The sequence below is a fragment of the Oncorhynchus keta genome, chromosome 18 (assembly GCF_023373465.1).
Source record: "Oncorhynchus keta strain PuntledgeMale-10-30-2019 chromosome 18, Oket_V2, whole genome shotgun sequence".
NCBI classification, from domain to species: Eukaryota; Metazoa; Chordata; class Actinopteri; order Salmoniformes; family Salmonidae; genus Oncorhynchus; species Oncorhynchus keta.
The window spans coordinates 2,560,791-2,584,814 of record NC_068438.1 but is presented as its reverse complement, the minus strand read 5'-3'; the positions used below and the strand labels follow the sequence as shown (position 1 = coordinate 2,584,814).

Genomic DNA, 24,024 nt, shown 5'->3' with positions numbered 1-24,024 from the left:
GCAGTCTGTAGGGCCGTAGGGAGACCGAGCAATGGGATAAGACGGCAGGACTTAGAGAACCGATCCACAACGACCAGGATAGTAGTGTTACCCTGAGAGGGGGGAGGTCAGTAAGAAAATCCACCGAAAGATGGGTCCACGGCCGTTGTGGAACGGGAAGAGGTTGTAATTTACCTCTTGGCAGGTGTCTTGGAGCCTTACTCTGGGCGCACACCGAACAGGAGGAAACATAGAATCGCACATCCCTCCTCAAAGTGGGCCACCAGTACTTCCTCTCAAGACCTCTCACTGTCCTATAAATACCTGGGTGACCCGACGAGGGTAGACAATGAGCCCATCGAATCAATTGATCACGGACAGCCAGCGGCACGTACCTACGACCCTCCGGACACTGTGGAGGCGCAGGTTCCCCCCTTAGCGCCCGCTCGATGTCCGCGTCCACATCCCATACTACCGGTGCCACCAGCTTAGCTGCCGGAATGATGGGAGTAGGATCGATGGACCTGTCCTCAGTGTCATAGAGTTTTGACAGCGCGTCAGCCTTAGTGTTGAGGGAACCTGGTCTATACGAGATAGTGAAACTAAATCTGGTGAAAAACATGGCCCACCTTGCCTGACGGGGATTCAGTCTCCTAGCTGATCGGATATACTCCAGGTTACGATGGTCAGTCCAGATAAGGAAAGGGTGCTTAGCCCCCTCAAGCCAGTGTCTCCACACCTTCAGGGCCTTAACCATAGCCAACAACTCCCTATCCCCCACATCATAATTCCGCTCCGCTGGCCCGAGTTTCCCAACCCAGACAGGATGATCACAACCCAGTCAGGTGACGCACCCCCCCAGGGACGGTATGAGAGAGCCCCAGTAAGCCAGTGACTCAGCCCCTGTAATAGGGTTAGAGGCAGAGAATCCCAGTGGAAAGAGGGGAACCGGCCAGGCAGAGACAGCAAGGGCGGTTTGTTGCTCCAGAGCCTTTCCGTTCACCTTCCCACTCCTGGGCCAGACTACACTCAATCATATGACCCACTGAAGAGATGAGTCTTCAGTAAAGACTTAAAGGTTGAGACCGAGTTTGCGTCTCTGACATGGGTAGGCAGACCGTTCCATAAAAATGGAGCTCTAACGGAGAAAGCCCTGCCTCCAGCTGTTTGTTTAGAAATTCTAGGGACAATTAGGAGGCCTGCGTCTTGACAGGAAGCCAGTGTAGGGAGGCTAGCACTGGAGTAATATGATCAAATTTTGGGGTTCTAGTCAGGATTCTAGCAGCCGTATTTAGCACTAACTGAAGTTTATTTAGTGCTTTATCTGGGTAGCCGGAAAGTAGAGCATTGCAGTAGTCTAACCTAGAAGTGACAAAAGCATGGATTAATTTTTCTGCATCATTTTTGGACAGAAAGTTTCTGATTTTTGCAATGTTACGTAGATGGAAAAAAGCTGTCGTTGAAATGGTCTTGATATGTTCTTCAAAAGAGAGATCAGGGTCCAGAGTAACGCCGAGGTCCTTCACAGTTTTATTTGAGACGACTGTACAACCATTAAGATTAATTGTCAGATTCAACAGAAGATCTCTTTGTTTCTTGGGACCTAGAACAAGCATCTCTGTTTTGTCCTAGTTTAAAAGTAGAAAGTTTGCAGCCATCCACTTTCTTGTGTCTGAAACACATGCTTCGAGCGAGGGCAATTTTGGGGCTTCACCATGTTTCATTGAAATGTACAGCTGTGTGTCATCCGCATAGCAGTGAAAGTTAACATTATGTTTTCGAAAGACATCCCCAAGAGGTAAAATATATAGTGAAAACAATAGTGGTCCTAAAACGGAACCTTGAGAAACACCGAAATTTACAGTTGATTTGTCAGAAGACAAACTGTTCACAGAGACAAACTGATATCTTTCCGACAGATAAGATCTAAACCAGGCCAGAACTTGTTCATGTAGACCAATTTGGGTTTCCAATCTCTCCAAAAGAATGTGGTGATCGATGGTATCAAAAGCAGCACTAAGGTCTAGGAGCACAGGACAGATGCAGAGCCTCGGTCTGATGCCATTAAAAGGCACTTGTTGCACTATTTCAAGTCAAAGTGAGTCTGATTAACAGATATTGCATTTTCACCATTTAGATAAGCATCTTTGTGTCACTGAAAAAGTGGAAGAAATTGCATATACTGTAGCCATCACTTTGTAGCACAGATCGTTGGATGAAATACAAACAAACCTAGCTTGCTTATTTCAAAGAGAGGGCACATTTTTCAGCCTTTTGGGAAAAAACGGACAAAGAGTTTTAATTCTTCAGGTCAGTGATGCTGATGAAATTATGCAAGAGCACTCCCCTAGTGGACAAAAAGCTTACAGCACTAGGTATTCCCAAGCAGTCTCCTATCCAAGTACTAACTAGGCCCGACCCTGCTTAGTTTCTGAGATCTGACGAGATCAGGCTTACTCAGGCCGGTATGGTCGTAAGCAAGAAACTATCTCTTGGTGCACTATATAAAGTCAAAATGAGTCTGATTAATGGTTTGCGTGTAGGGGGCAGTATTTTCGTTTTTTGGCTAAAAAACATACCCATTTGAAACTGCCTATTTCTCAGCCCCAGAAACTAGAATATGCATATAATTTTCGGATTAGGATAGAAAACACTCTAAAGTTTCCAAAACTGTCCAAATATTGTCTGTGAGTATAACAGAACTGATATTGCAGGTGAAAACCTGAGGAAAATCCAATCAGGAAGTGCCTCTTATTTTAAAACCGGTCTGTTCCTATGCATGCCTAGCCTCCATTTAATAGAGTTGTGATAACATACTATGTCGTGGAGTAATAATATTATCCTTGTCTGCAAAAGCCAACTTTGACCTGGGGGCATGCTTTGTAGACCATTCAAAAGCGTTCCAATACCTTGTCCCCAAGAAAAAACCCACATGTTATGATAGCTTAGACAGTAGTAGGCAAATGAAGGGACAAAGTTCCAATATTAAGATTTTGGAATAACATTTCTAGGGTCTATTTGTTGGTAATTGGAAACACGCCCCTTTTGAATTTCATCCACCGTTCCTAAACACATCCATCCTATAGTGTAGGTTTTGAAGATTCATAATCTATGCTCGTAGCCATCAGAAGAAGATTGAGGAATGGTTGGTGGACCCAAGAAGTACAAGCCTCCGCACATTCTCCAACCTCTGAACCTCTTTTTCTACGGCTGGCCATGTTTCCACCTGGCTACTCCTACCCCGGTCAACAGCACTGCACCCCCCACAGCAACTCGCCCAAGCCTTCCCCATTTCTCCTTCTCCCAAATCCGTTCAGCTGATGTTCTGAAAGAGCTGCAAAATCTGGACCCCTACAAATCAGCCGGGCTAGACAATCTGGACCCTTTCTTTCTAAAATGATCTGCCGAAATTGTTGCCACCCGTATTACTAGCCTGTTCAACCTCTCTTTCGTGTCGTCTAAGATTCCCAAATATTGGAAAGCAGCTGCGGTCATCCCCCTCTTCAAAGGGGGGGACACTCTTGACCCAACATGCCACAGACCTATATCTATCCTACCATGCCTTTCTAAGGTCTTCGAAAGCAACGTCAACAAGCAGATTACCGACCATTACGAATCTCACTATACCTTCTCTGCTATGCAATCTGGTTTCAGAGCTGGTCATGGGTGCACCTCAGGCACGCTCAAGGTCCTAAACGATATCTTAACCGCCATCGATAAGAAACATTACTGTGCAGCCATATTCATTGATCTGGCCAAGGCTTTCGACTCTGTCAATCACCACATCCTCATCGGCAGACTCGACAGCCTTGGTTTCTCAAATGATTGCCTCGCCTGGTTCACCAACTACTTCTCTGATAGAGTTCAGTGTATCAAATCGGAGGGTCTGCTGTCCAGACCTCTGGCAGTCTCTATGGGGGTGCCGACTCTCTTCTCTGTATACATCAATGATGTCGCTCTTGCTGCTGGTGAGTCTCTGATCCACCTCTACGCAGACGACATCATTCTGTATACTTCTGGCCCTTCTTTTGACACTGTGTTAACAACACTCCAGGCAAGCTTCAATGCCATACAACTCTCCTTCCGTGGCCTCCAATTGCTCTTAAATACAAGTAAAACTAAATGCATGCTTTTCAACCGATCGCTACCTGCACCTACCCGCCTGTCCAACATCACTACTCTGGACGGCTCTGACTTACGTGGACAACTACAAATACTTAGGTGTCTGGTTAGACTGTAAACTCTCCTTCCAGACCCATATCAAACATCTCCAATCCAAAGTTAAATCTAGAATTGGCTTCCTATTTCGCAACAAAGCATCCTTCACTCATGCTGCCAAACATACCCTTGTAAAACTGACCATCCTACCAATCCTCGACTTCGGCGATGTCATTTACAAAATAGCCTCCAATACCCTACTCAACAAATTGGATGCAGTCTATCAGAGTGCAATCCGTTTTGTCACCAAAGCCCCATATACTACCCACCATTGCGACCTGTACGCTCTCGTTGGCTGGCCCTCGCTTCATACTCGTCGCCAAACCCACTGGCTCCATGTCATCTACAAGACCCTGCTAGGTAAAGTGCCCCCTTATCTCAGCTCGCTGGTCACCATAGCATCTCCCACCTGTAGCACACGCTCCAGAAGGTATATCTCTCGTCACCCCCAAAACCAATTCTTTATTTGGCCGCCTCTCCTTCCAGTTCTCTGCTGCCAATGACTGGAACGAACTACAAAAATCTCTGAAACTGGAAACACTTATCTCCCTCACTAGCTTTAAGCACCAACTGTCAGAGCAGCTCACAGATTACTGCACCTGTACATAGCCCACCTATAATTTAGCCCAAACAACTACCTCTTTCCCTACTGTATTTATTTTATTTATTTTGCTCCTTTGCACCCCATTATTTTTATTTCTACTTTGCACATTCTTCCACTGCAAATCTACCATTCCAGTGTTTTACTTGCTATATTGTATTTACTTTGCCACCATGGCCTTTTTTTGCCTTTACCTCCCTTATCTCACCTCATTTGCTCACATCGTATATAGACTTGTTTATACTGTATTATTGACTGTATGTTTGTTATACTCCATGTGTAACTCTGTGTCGTTGTATGTGTCCAACTGCTTTGCTTTATCTTTGCCAGGTCGCAATTGTAAATGAGAACTTGTTCTCAACTTGCCTACCTGGTTAAATAAAGGTGAAATAAAATACATTTAAAAAAAGTGTTGTCTTTGATGTGTGCATTTTCAAGTACCTTTTAATATTTAGTCTCTGTCTGTCTGGTAGAGTAGTGGTTATGGTGACTGCTCCCCAAACCAGAGATTGAGAGTTCAAATCTGAGGAGAGCAGTTTTTAGAGAGCCATTTCTGATGTTTCCTTTTGTTGGCATGAAAGAGCTAACTTGAGGTTTGTCGGGTGGTAGGGGCTAGTTCCCATCAAATAGAAGGACTGAAGTGACACCTTGTATAGAATGTCCTTTTAATAGAGTTGTGATAACATACTATGTCGTGGAGTAACAATATTATCCTTGTCTGCAAAAGCCAACTTTGACCTGGGGACATGCTTTGTAGACCTTTCAAAAGTATTCCGATACCTTGTCCCCAAGAAAAAAAACACATGTTATGATAGCTTATAGACAGTAGTAGGCAAATGAAGGGACAAAGTTCCAATATTAAGATTTTGGAATAACATTTCTAGGGTCTATTTGTTGGTAATTGGAAACACGCCCCTTTCGAATTTCGTCCCCAGTTCCTAAACACATCCATCCTATAGTGTAGGTTTTGAAGATTCATAATCTATGCTTGTAGTCATCAGAAGAAGATTGAGGAACGGTTGGTGGACCCAAGAAGTACAAGCCCCCACACCATTCTCCAACCTCTGAAGTGTTGTCTTTGATGTGTGCATTTTCAAGTACCCTTTAATATTGAGTCTCTGTCTGTCTGGTAGAGTAGTGGTTATGGTGTTTGCCCCCCAAACCAGAGTTTGACATTTCAAATCTGAGGAGAGCAATTTTTAGAGAGCCATTTTTGATGTTGCCTTTTGTTAGCATGAAAGAGCTAACTTAAGGTTTGTACCCCCTAGTTCAAATCCCAGAGAACCAGTTATTGTCGCAACTTCTTTCTTGTTGCCTTTGTGGGCCTGAAAGAGCCAACGAGGTATGCAGGGGAAAAGGGGCTTGTTCCCATCAAATAGCAAGAATGAAGTGACACCTTGTTTCAAATGTGATTTCAATAGAGTTGTGATAGCATACTATGCTGTGGAGTAACAATACAACCATACCCTGCAAAAGCCGACTTTTACCTGGGGCCATTCTTTGTAGACCATTCAAAGGTCTTCCTAGTGTTGGTCCCCATGAAGAAAGCCACATGTTAAGATAGTTTAAAAATAGTTGTAGTAGTAGTTATGGTGGTGAATTCCCAAAGGAGAGGTTGTGAGTTAAATTAATTTCAAGAGCATGCCAACTTGCTTTTGTTGCCTTAACAGAACAATGTTGAGGTGGGGTTCCGGAAGGACATAGACAGCAAGGGAAATTGGATTATAAAATGTTAGGGTACAGCAACTGGTGTTGGGTAGGAGTGCTGATCTACGATCAAACCCACCCCTGTCCATATAATCTTATTCCAAGACAACTGATTCAGAATGATCTAGGCAAAGCTGATCGTAGAAAAGTGCTCCTCTGTACACATTTATGAAATGTCTCAGGCTAAGACTGCTGAACTGGAATCAGTACCCCCCCATCCACCGTCACAGTAATGTTATTCATTCTACTCACAAATGCTAAACAGATCCTAGTTCAACACTCCTACTTCAAGCCACCAAGTGAATGTTGGGTATTGGGTGCTAAATGTCTTGAACAGTGGTTGAAAAAGTACCCAATTGTCATACTTGAGTAAAAGTAAAGATTTGTTAATAGAAAATGTCGAGTAAAAGTAAAAGGCACCCAGTAAAATACTAAGTAAACGTCATTGCTAAAAGATACTTAAGTATCAGTGGTAAAAGTATAAATTATTTGACCTTCCATATATTAAGCAAACCAGACAGCACAATTCTCTTGTATTTTTATTGAAGAAATAGCCATGGGAACACTCAAGACATAATTTACAAACAAAGCATGTGTTTAGGGAGTCCGCTAGATCAGAGGCAGTAGGGATGTTCTCTTGATAAGTGTGTGAATTGGACCATTGTCCTGTCCGGCTTAGCATTCAAAATGCAAAAAGTACTTTTGGGTGCCAGGGAAACTGTATGGAGTAAAAAAATATATTATTTTCTTTAAAAACGTGGCGAAGTAAAATTGAATGTTGTAAAGAAATGTGAAGAGTAAAAGTACAGATACAAAAAAACCAGATGTAAACAGAATGTAGTGGAGTAGTTTAAATACATTTTTGTTAAGTAATTTCAACGACGTTCAAAAGTCGGAATGTAAAGCAAAAACGCCTGGAAAGTTATTCAAAAGCAGCAGTAGTGAATCAAGCATCTTGGGGTTACCTGAAATAGGTCAAAGTATATATTTTAAATGTTCTAATGTATTTAATCTTTATTTAACTAGGCAAGGTGAACTCAAAAACATCGACACAAGTTACCTGCTATATTTGGGAAACAGGATTAACACAGAGAGAACTTGGCAAAATACAATATATGTTTCTGTAGTAGGAGTAGGTATATACAGTATCATCGGTAACAATTGTGTACAAGCCACCTAGCTAATAAAATACTGGGGCTTGCGGTCATCAGTTACATTTCAACCACAGCGATTCCCCAATTGAAGCGCAACAGAGTTCACCGGCAAATGCAGGAACACCGGAATAATAATAACTAAACCAACAAATGAGAAATGGTGGAGGCTACCAGAACGAAGATACATTTTTTTCAGAATAAACGTGGTGAGTGAAAAACGTAATTTACATAGCTCACCCCCTACTCCGTATCTCATTCTACTGTTATACGACTCTGTATGCGTTGTTTGTTGGCAACCTTGTTATTTACAAAGTCTTTGGAACGGTTTCCTGTTGGAACGTTCCGCAAATTATACCCACCCGGGGTCCAGCAAAATAAAGGCAGTTATACAACATTAAAAACATTACAATACATTCACAACACACGGTGTGCCCTCAGTCACCTTGTCCTAGAGAGATTTACATGGTTATCAAAACATCACACCAGGGTGAGCCTAACCAAAACACAGCCCTATGGGAAAAATGAATGGTGGAAAAAGGATTGGAACCATTTCCCTGTTTGACCTGTGGTTGTTATGGATATTATGACTCTACAGAGCCCCACAGTGGACGGGTCACAATATGTTACATTGATAAAGCACACTTTATTTAACCTCCATGTCATCTTGTTTTTACATGGCATTGTAGATTTTAGCAGTATATAGTATGCATTTTGGATGCTTTCAGTGTATTTTCAACGCTTTCAGACAATGGATTAATCGCAATTAAAAAATAGTGCACTAACATTACACAAAGTTATCTCAAGTCTGACAGCCCAAACAAAAACACACATTCTCAGTCAAAAACACAAGTCAGAACACAGCCTCTCGATTCTCTCGTGTGATTTCAGGTCCTCTGACTGGGAAAATGTCTTTCCACAATGAGAGCAGTGGTATGTCTTCTCCTCCTGTGTATTTGTATGTATTCTTTCATGCTCTTTCAGGTACCTTAACCGGGTAAATCTCTTTCCACAGTGGGAGCAGTGGTACATCTTTTTTTTTCCTGTGTGTATCCTCTCATGCTGGTTCAGGTTTCCTAACTGGGCAAAATGCTTTCCACAATGGGAACATTGGTAAGGCTTTTCTCCTGTGTGTATTCTCTCGTGCTCCTTCAGGCTCCCTAACTGGGTACAACTCTTTCCACAATGGGAACATTGGAAAGGCTTTTCTCCTGTGTGTGTCCTCTCATGCCTTTCGACGCTCCCTAACCACCTAAAACTCTTTCCGCACACGGAGCAGTGGTAAGGCTTCTCTTCTGTGTGTATTCTATTATGTGTTTTCAGGCTCCCTAACTGAGTAAAACTCTTTCCACACTGGGAGCAGTGATGTCGTCCTGCTGGTTTGGACATCTCAGGGTCTGGTTCCCCTGAAGGACTCTTCCTGCTGTCAGAAGGAGGGTCTGGTTTCTCTCCTGTCAAAGACAAACCAATTATTTAATTAAACAGAGACCTGAATGTAACCTCCACATGATACAACTTCATATGATGTTTAATCTAGACTAGATCCCTCAATCACCTGAAGTCAGGTTTTACAAGTATTATTAAACCGACTTCAAAATGCAGGTCTCTGTGTGGTTCTTAGGATGTCCAGGCAGGTGATTCACTTCTAACCGAAGTCTTGCAGGTGTTTACATGGTTTGACACATCTGCCATGTCATTGAAAAATCTGATTTCAGTACGAGTGTATTATATATTTTTTCTCACCAATTTTGTTTAATCCAATTACAACTCCTCTACGGACTCTACGGAGAGGCGAAGGTCGAGAGCCATGCGTCCTCAGAAACACGACCCTGCCAAGCAGCACTGCACTTCCTGACACACTGCTGAAACACGACCCTGCCAAGCCGCACTGCACTTCTTGACACACTGCTGAAACACGACCCCTGCCAAGCCACACTGCACTTCTTGACACACTGCTGAAACACGACCCCTGCCAAGCAGCACTTCACTTCTTGACACACTGCTGAAACACGACCCCTGCCAAGCCACACTGCACTTCTTGACACACTGCTGAAACACGACCCCTGCCAAGCAGCACTTCACTTCTTGACACACTGCTGAAACACGACCCCTGCCAAGCCACACTGCACTTCTTGACACTCTGCTCGCTTAACCCGAAAGTCAGCCACACCAATGTGTCGGAGGAAACACCGTCCAGCTGGCACCTGAAGTCAGCGTGCATGGGCCCGGCCGCCACAAGGAGTTGCTAGGGCGCGATGGGACAAGGACTTCCTGGCCGGCCAAACTCTCCCCTAACCTGGACGATGCTGGGCCAATTGTGCGCCGCCCTATGGGACTCCCGATCACAGCCGGTTGTGATGAAGCCTGGATTAGAACCAGGGACTGTAGTGACGCCTCACTGAGATGCAGTGCCTTTGACCGCTGGCCACCGCTCTGCTTAAATATGTATATTCCGAAGTCTGACATCGTGCTGATATTTATTCATTTATTTCTTGTCATCTTTGGGATTTGTGTGTGTATTGATTTGTATTGGTAGGTATTACTGCACCGTTGGAGCTAGAAACATAAGCATTTCACTGCACCTCTTTTTGTAATGGATGAGAATTAAAACTTTACATTTTAACGCTGCATTTAAGACAATGTCATATTCATTCAGTCAAACAAACGCTCTGCAGCCTAGTTTAACAGTGATCTACGTTCTATGAATGCTGCTGGGAGCAAACTGGGGAACAGCTAGAGGAAAACAAACCTAACTGCATCCCCAGGCCAACAGACGATCAACAGACTGCATGCCCAGGCCCTGGTATATCACCAGTCTGACTACAAAGAGGCACTGAACACACAAGTTACACTTTACCAATCTCATTGCAAATGGTGACGGGAACCCCAGAATTATATTTTCTGTAGTAAATAAATTAGTTCAACCACTCGCTAATGCCTCCTTCAAATCCCCAAATCCGAAATAAAGAGCATTTACGTCAGTGTCCAACCTACCCCTTGATTCAGACCTGCCCTCTGCATCACACTGAGCCCCCCAGCTGCAGTTTCACTATATTCCCATTGAAAACCCCAACATCTGTCTCTGAAATGGTCAATTATATGAGGTCAACTCCCTGCCCCTTGGACCCTATTCCCACAAGAATCATACAATCATAAATCACTTTAATTCAGGCACTGTGCCTAATTCCCTTAAAACTGCCTCCAACAAACCAACCTTGAGAAAATCTGCATGACATCCGTCTAGTCTGACTAGATACTACAGAACTACCTCTCTACCAACACTCTGCATGAACCCTTCCAGTCTGGCTGTATACAACTACAGAACTACCTCCCAACGACAGGCGGCTGGTTGAACCTTAATTGGGGAGCCACCGTGCTTCTACATCTGCATTGCTGTTTGGGGTTTTAGGCTGAGTTCCTGTATATCACTTTGTGACATCGGGTGATGTAAAAAGGGCTTTATAAAAATATATTTGATAACAAGGTGTGAAGAACATCATAGTATAGTAGTGTAGCTAGTACAATAACAAGGTGTGGAGACCATCATAGTATAGTAGTGGAGCTAGTACAATAACAAGGTGTGGAGACCATCATAGTATAGTAGTGGAGCTAGTACAATAACATGGTGTGGAGACCATCATAGGAACACTGGTGTGGTCTGATATAGGAACACCGGTGTGGTCTGATATAGGTACATTGGTGCTGGTGTGGTCTGATATAGGAACACTGGTGTGGTCTGATATAGGAACACTGGTGCTGGTGGTGTCTGATATAGTAACACTGGTGTGGTCTGATATAGGTACACTGGTGCTGGCGTGGTCTGATATAGGAACACTGGTGTGGTCTGATATAGGAACACTGGTGCTGGCGTGGTCTGATATAGGAACACTGGTGTGGTCTGATATAGGAACACTGGTGCTGGCGTGGTCTGATATAGGAACACTGGTGTGGTCTGATATAGGAACACTGGTGTGGTCTGATATAGGAACACCGGTGTGGTCTGATATAGGTACACTGGTGCTGGCGTGGTCTGATATAGGTACACTGGTGTGGTCTGATATAGGAACACCGGTGTGGTCTGATATAGGTACACTGGTGCTGGCGTGGTCTGATATAGGTACACTGGTGTGGTCTGATATAGGAACACCGGTGTGGTCTGATATAAGTACACTGGTGCTGGCGTGGTCTGATATAGGTACACTGGTGTGGTCTGATATAGGAACACCGGTGTGGTCTGATATAGGTACACTGGTGCTGGCGTGGTCTGATATAGGAACACTGGTGTGGTCTGATATAGGAACACTGGTGCTGGCGTGGTCTGATATAGGAACACTGGTGCTGGCGTGGTCTGATATAGGAACACTAGTGTGGTCTGATATAGGAACACTGGTGCTGGCGTGGTCTGATATAGGAACACTAGTGTGGTCTGATATAGGAACACTAGTGTGGTCTGATATAGGAACACTGGTGCTGGCGTGGTCTGATATAGGAACACTGGTGCTGGCGTGGTCTGATATAGGAACACTGGTGTGGTCTGATATAGGAACACTGGTGCTGGCGTGGTCTGATATAGGAACACTGGTGCTGGCGTGGTCTGATATAGGAACACTGGTGCTGGCGTGGTCTGATATAGGAACACTGGTGCTGGCGTGGTCTGATATAGGAACACTGGTGTGGTCTGATATAGGAACACTGGTGCTGGCGTGGTCTGATATAGGAACACTGGTGTGGTCTGATATAGGAACACTGGTGCTGGCGTGGTCTGATATAGGAACACTGGTGTGGTCTGATATAGGAACACTGGTGCTGGCGTGGTCTGATATAGGAACACTGGTGCTGGCGTGGTCTGATATAGGAACACTGGTGCTGGCGTGGTCTGATATAGGAACACTGGTGCTGGCGTGGTCTGATATAGGAACACTGGTGCTGGCGTGGTCTGATATAGGAACACTGGTGCTGGCGTGGTCTGATATAGGAACACTGGTGCTGGCGTGGTCTGATATAGGAACACTGGTGTGGTCTGATATAGGAACACTGGTGCTGGCGTGGTCTGATATAGGAACACTGGTGCTGGCGTGGTCTGATATAGGAACACTGGTGCTGGCGTGGTCTGATATAGGAACACTGGTGTGGTCTGATATAGGAACACTGGTGCTAGTGTGATCTGATATACATTTACATTTACGTCATTTAGCAGACGCTCTTATCCAGAGCGACTTACAAATTGGTGCATTCACCTTATGACATCAGTACCAGGAACACCAGGAACACTGGTGCTAGTGTGGTCTGATATAGGAACACTGATGCTAGTGTGGTCTGATATAGGAACACTGGTGCTGGTGTGGTCTGATAGACACTGCTCCAAAAAATAAAGGGAACACTTAAACAACACAATGTAACTCCAAGTCAATCACACTTCTGTGAAATCAAACTTAGGAAGCAACACTGATTGACAATAAATTGCACATGCTGTTGTGCAAATGGAATAGACAACAGGTGGAAATTATAGGCAATTAGCAAGACACCCCCAATAAAGGAGTGGTTCTGCAGGTGGGGACCACAGACCACGTCTCAGTTCCTATGCTTCCTGGTTGATGTTTTGGTCACTTTTGAATGCTGGCGGTGCTTTCACTCTAGTGGTAGCATGAGACGGAGTCTACAACCCACACAAGTGGCTCAGGTAGTGCAGCTCATCCAGGATGGAACATCAATGCGAGCTGTGGCAAGAAGGTTTGCTGTGTCTGTCAGCGTAGTGTGCAGAGCATGGAGGCGCTACCAGGAGACAGGCCAGTACATCAGGAGACGTGGAGGAGGCCGTAGGAGGGCAACAACCCAGCAGCAGGACCGCTACCTCCGCCTTTGTTCAAGGAGGAGCACTGCCAGAGCCCTGCAAAATGACCTCCAGCAGGCCACAAATGTTCATGTGTCTGCTCAAGCGGTCAGAAACAGCCTCCATGAGGGTGGTATGAGGGCCCGACATCCACAGGTGGGGGTTGTGCTTACAGCCCAACACCGTGCAGGACGTTTGGCATTTGCCAGAGAACACCAAGATTGGCAAATTCGCAACTGGCGCCCTGTGCTCCTCACATGAAAGCAGGTTCACACTGAGCACGTGACAGATGTGACAGAGTCTGGAGACGCCGTGGAGAACGTTCTTCTGCCTGCAACATCCTCCAGCATGACCGGTTTGGCGGTGGGTCAGTCATGGTGTGGGGTGGCATTTCTTTAGGGGGCCGCACAGCCCTCCATGTGCTCACCAGAGGTAAGCCTGACTGCCATTAGGTACCGAGATGAGATCCTCAGACCCCTAGTGAGACCATATGCTGGTGCGGTTGGCCCTGGGTTCCTCCTAATGCAAGACAATGCTAGACCTCATGTGGCTGGAGTGTGTCAGCAGTTCCTGCAAGAGGAAGGCATTGATGCTATGGACTGGCCCGCCCGTTCCCCAGACCTGAATCCAATTGAGCACATCTGGGACATCATGTCTCGCTCCATCCACCAACGCCACGTAGCACCACAGACTGTCCAGGAGTTGGCGGATGCTTTAGTCCAGGTCTGGGAGGAGATCCCACAGGAGACCATCCGCCACCTCATCAGGAGCATGCCCAGGCGTTGTAGGGAGGTCATACAGGCACGTGGAGGCCACACACACTACTGAGCCTCATTTGTACTTGTTTTAAGGACATTACATCAAAGTTGGATCAGCCTGTAGTGCGGTTTTCCACTTTACTCCAAATCCAGACCTCCATGGGTTGATAAATTTGATTTCCATTGATCATTTTTGTGTGATTTTGTTCATTCAGATCTAGGATGTGTTATTTTAGTGTTCCCAATATTTTTTTGAGCAGTGTAGGAACACTGGTGCTGGCGTGGTCTGATATAGGAACACTGGTGTGGTCTGATATAGGAACACTGGTGCTGGTGTGTTCTGATATAGGAACACTGGTGTTTGTGTGGTCTGATATAGGAACACTGGTGGTGTGGTGTTCTTGGGGTTGTAATCATCCTTCTTCTTCCTCCAAACACAGCGAGTGGAGTTTAGACCAAAAAGCTCTATATTTGTCTCATCAGACCACATGACCTTCTCCAATTCCTCCTCTGGATCATCCAGATGGTCATTGGCAAACTTCAGACGGGCCTGGACATGCGCTGGCTTGAGCAGGGGGACCTTGCGTGCGCTGCAGGATTTTAATCCATGACGGCGTAGTGTGTTACTAATGGTTTTCTTTGAGACTGTGGTCCCAGCTCTCTTCAGGTCATTGACCAGGTCCTGCCGTGTAGTTCTGGGCTGATCCCTCACCTTTCTCATGATCATTGATGCCCCACAAGGTGAGATCCTGCATGGAGCCCCAGACCGAGGGTGATTGGCCGTCATCTTGAACTTCTTCCATTTTCTAATAATTGCGCCAACAGTTGCTGCCTTCTCACCAAGCTGCTTGCCTATTGTCCTGTAGCCCATCCCAGCCTTGTGCAGGTCTACAATTTTATCCCTGATGTCCTTACACAACTCTCTAGTCTTGGCCATTATGGAGAGGTTGGAGTCTGTTTGATTGAGTGTGTGGACAGGTGTCTTTTATACATGTAACGAGTTCAAACATGTGCAGTTAATACAGGTAATGAGTGGAGAACAGGAGGGCTTTATAGAAAAACTAACAGGTCTGTGAGAGCTGAAATTCTTACTGGTTGGTAGGTGATAAAATACTTTATGTCATGCAACAAAATGCTAATTAATTACTTAAAAATCATACAATGTGATTTTCTGGTTTTTTGTTTTAGATTCCGTCTCTCACAGTTGAAGTGTACCTATGATAAACCTCTACATGCTTTGTAAGTAGGAAAACCTGCAAAATCGGCAGTGTATGAAATACTTGTTCTCCCCACTGTATGTGAGAATGCTGGTCATTGACTACAGCTCAGCGTTCAACACCATAGTGCCCACGAAGCTCATCACTAAGCTAAGGACCCTGGGACGAAACACCTCGCTCTGCAACTGGATCCTGGAATTCCTGATGGGCCGCCCCCAGGTGGTAAGGGTAGGCAACAACATGTCTGCCACGCTGATCCTCAACACTGGGGTCCCTCAGGGGTGTGCACTTAGTCCCCTCCTGTACTCCCTGTTCACCCACGACTGCGTGGCCAAACACAACTCCAACAGCATCATTAAGTTTGCTCACAACAGTGGTAGGCCTGGTCACCGACAACGATGAGGCAGCCTATAGGGAGGAGGTCAGAGACCTCAATGTGAGTAAGACAAAGGAGATGATCGTAGACTATAGGAAAAGGCGGGCCGAACAGGCCCCCATTGACATCGACGGGGCTGTAGTGGTTCAGGTGGAGGATTTGAAGTTCCTTGGTGTCCACATCACCAACAAACTATCATGGTCCAAACACACCAAGACAGTCAGGAAGAGGGCACGACCAAACCTCTTCCCCCTCAGGAGACTGAAAAGATTTGGCATGGGTCTCCAGATCCTCAAAAGTTTCTACAGCTGCGAGAGCATCCTGACCGGTTATATCACCGCCTGGTATGGCAACTGCTCAGCATCTGAGTGTAAGGCGCTACAGAGGGTAGTGTGTACGGCCCAGTACATCACTGGGGCCAAGCTTCCTGCCATCCAGGACCTATATAATAGGCAGTGTCAGAGGAAAGCCCATAAAATCGTTAGTCACCCAAGTCATAGACTGTTTTCTCTGCTACCGCACGGCAAGCGATACCGGAGCGCCAAGTCTAGAACCAAAAGGCTCCTTAACAGCTTCTAACCTCAATCCATAAGACTGCTGAACAATTAATCAAATAGCAACTGGACTATTTACATTCCCCCATTTGTTTTGTACACTGCTGCTACTCGCTGTTTATTATGTATACATTTGACTATTTTCTACATTGTAGAGTATTACTGAAGACATCAACACTATGAAATAACACATATGGAATTTTGTAGTAACCAAAAAAGTGTTAAATCGAAAAATAGATTTCAGATTCTTCTGAGTCGCCACCATTTGGCTTGATATTTAAGGATTTGAAGTTGTTATTGATTTGATGTCATTATACATATATTTTTGTGCCACTTATTTGAAAAGTGTGTTACAAATAAGATATTACTGTTATTAGTACTATTATATAGCGCCAATCCACTTTTCTAGACACGGGACGAAGTCAGGATATTTTGGGGGGCTTTCAGTTGGAAAATAAACTGCAGGACTATTCACAGATTGTTGATGAACACTCTTCTCATCTTTCTGTCTATAATACAGTACTGCAATGTAGAGAAATGCATTTCACTATACATTTATGTTCCCTGAACTGATTTTAAACCCCGGATTTCAGCATATATTTCAGTTTCCTGAACTGATTTTAAACCCCAGATTTCAGCATATATTAAAGTTCCCTGAAGCGATTCCAACCTGTGACTTCAGAATATGTTTTTAAAGAGAATCTTAGCTAGAACACGTAACTTTCAAGTTATCAACAATTGCTTCAGAACAAGCAACACTGAATGTGCTGAATGGAACAGCTTCTGAAGAGAAGATACGATCCATCACATCCACAACCGTTATGCATGTTACTGACATCATAAAATTGAAAAAAACATACTGACAATGAAAATCAGGAATTATTATAAAACCTTGATGAAATTTCACTTTCCAGAGAAAGTTTCAAGATGATCTGATGTCAGGTGCAGGTTTTACATTTCCTAAAACCTTTATGGATGTTACATTGCCTGTCTCTTCCATTGGGTCTGTACTGTTACATTGCCTGTCCCCCACGATCTTTACAATACTTTAATACAACACTCAAGACTCTTGCATTGGGCCTGTACTGTTTCATTAACATGTCCATAACTAATACTGGGGGACAGCTATGTCGATGACATCACCAGCTGTGAGTGGAAAACAAGACCCGGGAAGCCCATTCTAAAAGAAATTAAATATGATTGGCTGAAAAGCCTTTTGGAGACGTGGCCACCTGCTCTGTAATGATCAGAATTCATGCAATGACCTGTTTATAGGCCTTAAAGCTGCAACATATAACTTTTTGGGTGACCTGACCAACTTCACATAGAAAATGTGTGTTATAGATCTGTCATTCTCATTGAAAGCAAGTCTAAGAAGTCACAGATCTGATCTATGTATGCACACATGACTGTAAGTATGTCTATGCTTCCAATTCTTAAGTGTTGTTTTTGAGTCTATTATCTTCAAACTGCTGAAAATATTTGAGGTTTTGGAAAATGAATTTAACAGCGGTTTAGATAATACAATGATTGTGACAAAACAAGCTCAGAGTGTAGACATACTGAAATCAGGCGAAATATCACAATTTTATCAAATGGTGGAGAGATTTCTGCATATTGAACCTTTAAGGATAATTATCACTGTGGTTCAGGTTCACTTTTATGCAAAATCACCCTTAGAAATTGTGTAAAAATTGATTAAATGCTTCCCAACATCTTTAACGGTTTGTTGGTGGACCCCCCTCTTTGTAGCTTCATCAATTCCTACAGAACATATCCAAGTGGCGAATTAGAATATTGGGACATTGTTTGAAGCCACTACAGCAACAATGTTGACATTCTGAAATGCGACCTCTGACCTGCCGTAGGGAATGGATGAGACAGCAACCTTTTCTGCTTGGCTAGAAACTATAGAACGAACAACAAGTGTGATTGGCCAGAAACAATAGAATGAACAACCAGTGTGATTGGCCAGAAACTATAGAATGAACAACCAGTGTGATTGGCCAGAAACTATAGAATGAACAACCAGTGTGATTGGCCAGAAACTATAGAATGAACAACCAGTGTGATTGGCCAGAAACTATAGAATGAACAACCAGTGTGATTGGCCAGAAACTATAGAATGAACAACCAGTGTGATTGGCCAGAAACTATAGAATGAACAACCAGTGTGATTGGCAAGAAACAATAGAATGAACAACCAGTGCTTTTGTCTCTCAACCTCAGAAATATAACTAATGATTGTCTCATGTCCAGATTATATCTGTTGGAGACATTTAGAAATATAACTAATGATTGTCTGATGTCCAGATTATATCTGTTAGAAATATAACTAATGACTGTCTCATGTCCAGATTATATCTGTTAGAAATATAACTAATGACTGTCTGATGTCCAGATTATATCTGTTAGAGACATTTAGAAATATAACTAATGACTGTCTCATTTTGGTATCAGAAAGAACAAGTATTTCTAGATATGTTTGATATTGAATAGAATGTTTTATAGAATTATTTATAGTATATAGAATTAATATAGAAATGCTGACTGTGCACAGCGTTGTATGGAAGTTGTTTATTTGTATACAGAATATCCCTCTATTTGTCATGACCCCTCGTGGCCAATTGTAGGTGCGTTTCATTAGTTGGATTATGGGAAGACGGGGTCAGTTGAAGTCTACATAGAACAGATGATGGGTGCCTGTATAGAAGATGCCATTTTAAGATACAGTTTTCAACCAATTAATATCATTGTTTTATATCGTTTTATTGTGGATTATACCTCTGGATTGACCTTTTGACTTCAAGCTTTTCACCTTCATAATTGCTGTAGCATTTGAACATCAATATCCACTGGAATCTGTCACTGCTTCCTTGTTGTAGCTTTAAACCAACTCCTTGAAGTGTCCATGACATCACCACTTCCTATCAAACCAACTCCTTGAATACTCTACTACTTAACGTTTGCAGTTGTCTATTAAACAATTATACTGTACTCTACATCATCGACTGCATCCTTATGTAATACATGTATCACTAGCCACTTTAACTATGCCACTTTGTTTACTTTGTCTACATACTCATCTCATATGTATATACTGTACTCGATACCATCTACTGTATGCTGCTCTGTACCATCACTCATTCATATATCCTTATGTACATATTCTTTATCCCCTTACACTGTGTATAAGACAGTAGTTTTGGAATTGTTAGTTGGATTACTTGTTGGTTATCACTGCATTGTCGGAACTAGAAGCACAAGCATTTCGCTACACTCGCATTAACATCTGCTAACCATGTGTATGTGACAAATAAAATTGGATTTGATTTGATTAAACACAATTTTCGAAGTAATATTTGTTTCACTTTAGTGTGTTTATACTTTAATGTATTTATGTATCACTTTTCAACAGGAAAAGTAAAAATCACTGGAGGACGTCATGAACAATTCATATAGTACAAAAACATATTCAAGTGTAGAATGCCCTTTTAAAAATCACACGAGTTCAACAACTGCAGTTTGTGCCCCTATTTTTTAGGATAGTACTCACTGTATTTACTGGTGTTAATCAGAACTCCAGTCTTCTCTTCTTCGTCCTCCTCTAATGTGACAGTAATCTCCCCCTCTTCATCCTTCATTAAAAAAACGTGGTCATCTTCTTTCACTGTCGCAGTAACCTCCTCCACTCGAAAAACGGCTTCCTCCTCTTCTTTTACTGTAACATCCTCCTCCTCTTTCACTCTGAACGCATCTTTCTCTTCTTCTTTCACGGTAACAGCCTCATCCTCTACTTGATTTTGTATTGTCACAGCCTCCTCTTCCTCCTCCTCTTTGACGAGAGCGTCTTTCTCCGTCCAGCAGACGTCCTCTTCTTTATCAGGAGGAGAGTAGTTTAGTGAACTCATGGTCGTGGATAATAGCTCATTAGCATTAGCGACTAGACTAGTGCAAATTTAACCAGCCAGCTAGTTGACGTACAACGTAAACATAAAATTAAATGAGGTAGCTAGTTGTTTCCACATAAGTATGTTTAAATCATAGTGGCAAATAAACCACGAAATTGTCTAAAGATCTTGAATGTTCCGACTTTGTTGTCGAGCGAGCTACCGAGGTGGCTGCAGGTGTTCCGTCCACTAAATTATACGTCACAGTAGAACCATCACCTGAAAGACACATATCGCCATCTGCTGTCTGGAAGGAGTAAACGCAGTTGAGGAGGAAAAACCTTTTTTTCCTTCAATGAATTATGATATTAGCAAGAAGTTTAGGGAAACGTTTTTTCCCTCTCCATTAAATATGAATATTATATCAACAAGTACAAAGAGCAACACGTGTTGTTTGAATAGTTCAGATTTGTAATGAGATTTTAAAACAAACTCTACATCTACTCCACATCTGTATTCCTGATTCAGTCAAATAACTAGTTATCAAAATAAGCAACTAGTTATTGATACCCTTGATAGAGATGAGCAAAAATGACTGTATGAAATAAAATTTAAAAAACTTTACCTACTACCAGGATATTTTTGCCACCAAACCTGGTTACCTTTCTGCTAGGAGTCTGAAACTTGGCCATAAGTGGATCTTCCAGCAAGACACGTCAACATCCACGAAGAAATGTTTATAAAATCAAATATACGTACAGAACTTGTCTGATGCTTTAACCTGCTTTAACCTGTCTGGCACCAGTGGGACAGGTAGCGTCCCACCTCGAAAACAGCAAGTGAAATTGCAGGGTGCCAAATTCAAAACAGAAATCCCATAATTAAAATTCCTCAAACATACAAGTATTATATACCATTTTAAAGATAAACTTCTTGTAAATCCAACCACAGTGTCCGATTTCAAAAAGGCTTTACGGCGAAAGCACACCATCTGATTTTGTTAGGTCAGCACCTTGTCAGAGAAAACCATACAGCCATTTTCCAACCAAGGAGAGGGCTCACAAAAGTCCGAAATATTGTTTAAATTCATCACTAACCTTTGATCTTCATCAGATGGCACTCACAGGACTTCATGTTACAAAATAAATGTATGTTTTGTTCGATAAGGTCCCTCTTTATGTCCAAAAATCCCAGTTGAAATTGGCGCGTTATGTACAGTAATCATTGTTTAAAACAAGCATCCGGTGAAATTTCAGAGAGCCAAATCAAATTACAGAAATACTCATAAACATTGATGAAAAATACAAGTTTTATACATAGGATTAAGATAAACGTCTTGTTAATCCAGCCTCTGTGTCAGATTTCAAAAAGGCTTTACGACGAAAGCACATCATGAGATTGTTAGGGCAGCGCCTAGCCACAGAAAACCATACAGCCATTTTCCAACCAAGGAGAGGGCTCACAAAAGTCAGAAATAGCATTAAAATTAGTCACTCACCTTTGATGATCTTCATCTGGTGGCACTCCCAGGTCTCCATGTTGGACAATAAATGTTCAATTTGTTCGATAATGTCCCTCTTTATGTCCAAAAACCTCAGTTTTGTTGGTGCGTTTAGATCAGTAATCAAAAGTCACAATGCGCGCTCTCAACATCAGACGAAATGTTTAAAAAAGTACAATTAAAGTTCGTAGAAACATGTCAAATGATGTTTAAAATCAAGCCTCAGGTTGTTTTTGTCATAAATATTAAATAATATTTCAACCGGACAAAAGATTTGTCAATCGAAAAGTTAAACAAGAAATGCGCGCTCCCGATCACGCGCTGGGCTCATGGCTGCAAATATCCTCTGTCCACTCATTGAAAGTACTGTATCTCCCTCATTTTTCAGAGTAAGGCCAGAAACAATGCCTAAAGACTGGCCACATGTAGAAGAAGCCATAGAGATCGTGAACTGGGTCCTAAGTCTTTGTATGGTGGATAGGCTTTCAATGGAAAAACAGCCTTTCAAAATAATAGTACTTCCTGGATGGATTTTCCTCAGGTTTTCGCCTGCAATATTAGTTCTGTTACACTTACAGACATTATTTTAACAGTTTTGGAAACTTTATATTTTCTATCCAAATCTACTAATTATATGCATATGCTAGCTTCTCGGCCTGAGTAGCAGGCACGCTTTTCATCCAAAATTCCGAATGATGCCCCCTGCCCTAGTGAGGTTAAGCATTCTGTTTAATTAAATAATTAAGACACACAAATGACTCGAAGTCATAACCAGAGGGAGCCGCTCGTCAACGCAACCTGACCAGGGGGAGCCGCTCGTCAACGCAACCTGACCAGGGGGAGCCGCTCGTCAAGGCAACCTGACCAGGGGGAGCCACTCGTCAACGCATCCTGACCAGGGGGAGCCGCTCGTCAACGCAACCTGACCAGGGGGAGCCGCTCGTCAACGCAACCTGACCAGGGGGAGCCGCTCGTCAACGCAACCTGACCAGGGGGAGCCACTCGTCAACGCATCCTGACCAGGGGGAGCCGCTCGTCAACGCAACCTGACCAGGGGGAGCCGCTCGTCAACGCAACCTGACCAGGGGGAGCCGCTCGTCAATGCAACCTGACCAGAGGGAGTCCCCCCTCTGCTGCTGGACTTTGTAAATTCTGCCATTCTGCTCCTGAAGTTTGCAGTAATAGACTAATAGACTACAGATAGAGTAATAGACTAGTAATAGACTACACCAGCAGTATGCAACCTTTTCCAGTTGGAGTGCCAATTTATCTCAACATGTCTGCTAATCTGTGTGCCAGTTATGATTTTCATATGCACATTTTCTTGGAACAGTTTCATTTAAATTTACAATAGTATCTCAATCATTGTCTGTGATTAATATACACTCTATCTAAATCTAAATGAAAATTATAGATATCTAAAAGTAACTTTTTTATGCCATTACCAACTATGTAAAAAAGAAATTGCCTACATAAAACCAACAAATAAAAACATTAAATTCTGCAAGTAGAAAATATCCTAGAAATCACATTGGCTGCAAATGGCCTGTCTACAACAAACTTGAAACATTGTATCAACTGGGTCAGGAAACTCAGATAGCAAGCTTGCAACATTGTATAAAATATTCTAGGCTCTCAGTTTGCTGCTCCAGTGAGTTCTGGACAGACACAGCTGTAGGCTATTTGTGAGAAGGACAAGAAGTAATCAGGTATTTTATGACATTTCCACTGGATCAGAGCATTACATGTTTCCCTTTTATGCCGAGTGGTTATCAAAAGGGTGAGAGCTGGAAATATTTTACAAAAATACTTTGAGGAACTATTCTCATTTGCAATTGATTTGGATTAGACTTTGTTTATTTGCTGTTTGAGGTGAATAAAGCATTACTTTGAGAAGCTCCACAACTCATTAGTGGTGGTGCGTTAAAACAATCAGAAATACTATCAGACATCCCCAAATGAGCACATTTATAGGCCTACATTTGTGTGCATGCCAGGTAGACTAGTCCTACTTCTATATGCGTAATTGGGTGTGCGTCTTGTAGGGTCAGGTCTGGGTGGTCTGCCAGGGGCCGTTTCATTTAGTATCCCTCCTTCAGGGAACAATAGTTATAGTCATAACGTTACTCTTGTCATATGATGAACTACACCTTAAATAGGGGATCTGACCAGGGATGTACACATTACTCCCAGATTCCGTGTGGTTTTTGAGCTGTTAGTTTTAACAGGACTTGCAACCTCA

The 24,024-nt window shown here is 43.1% G+C and overlaps 1 protein-coding gene and 1 pseudogene across 2 annotated transcripts in view; both read right to left on the bottom strand.

Annotated features, from left to right (window-relative positions):
- Positions 1–2,339: 2,339 nt before the first annotated feature.
- LOC118397610 (uncharacterized) lies at positions 2,340–2,458 on the bottom strand (annotated as a pseudogene).
- A 4,581-nt stretch (positions 2,459–7,039) lies between these two features.
- The window catches only part of LOC118397045 (gastrula zinc finger protein XlCGF17.1-like), a 41,488-nt gene continuing 24,503 nt past the window's right edge, over positions 7,040–24,024 (bottom strand). The window contains exons 1-2 of one of the 2 annotated variants that reach the window (XM_052467170.1): positions 19,948–20,520; positions 7,040–9,107 (exon numbers count right to left, since the gene is read on the bottom strand). In XM_052467170.1, coding sequence (XP_052323130.1) covers positions 8,497–9,107; positions 19,948–20,302 — 966 coding nt within the window. In that variant the 5' untranslated portion in view covers positions 20,303–20,520 and the 3' untranslated portion in view covers positions 7,040–8,496. Of the gene's footprint in view, positions 9,108–19,947; positions 20,521–24,024 lie in introns of those variants that run through there. The other variant, XM_052467169.1, reaches the window with a different exon arrangement.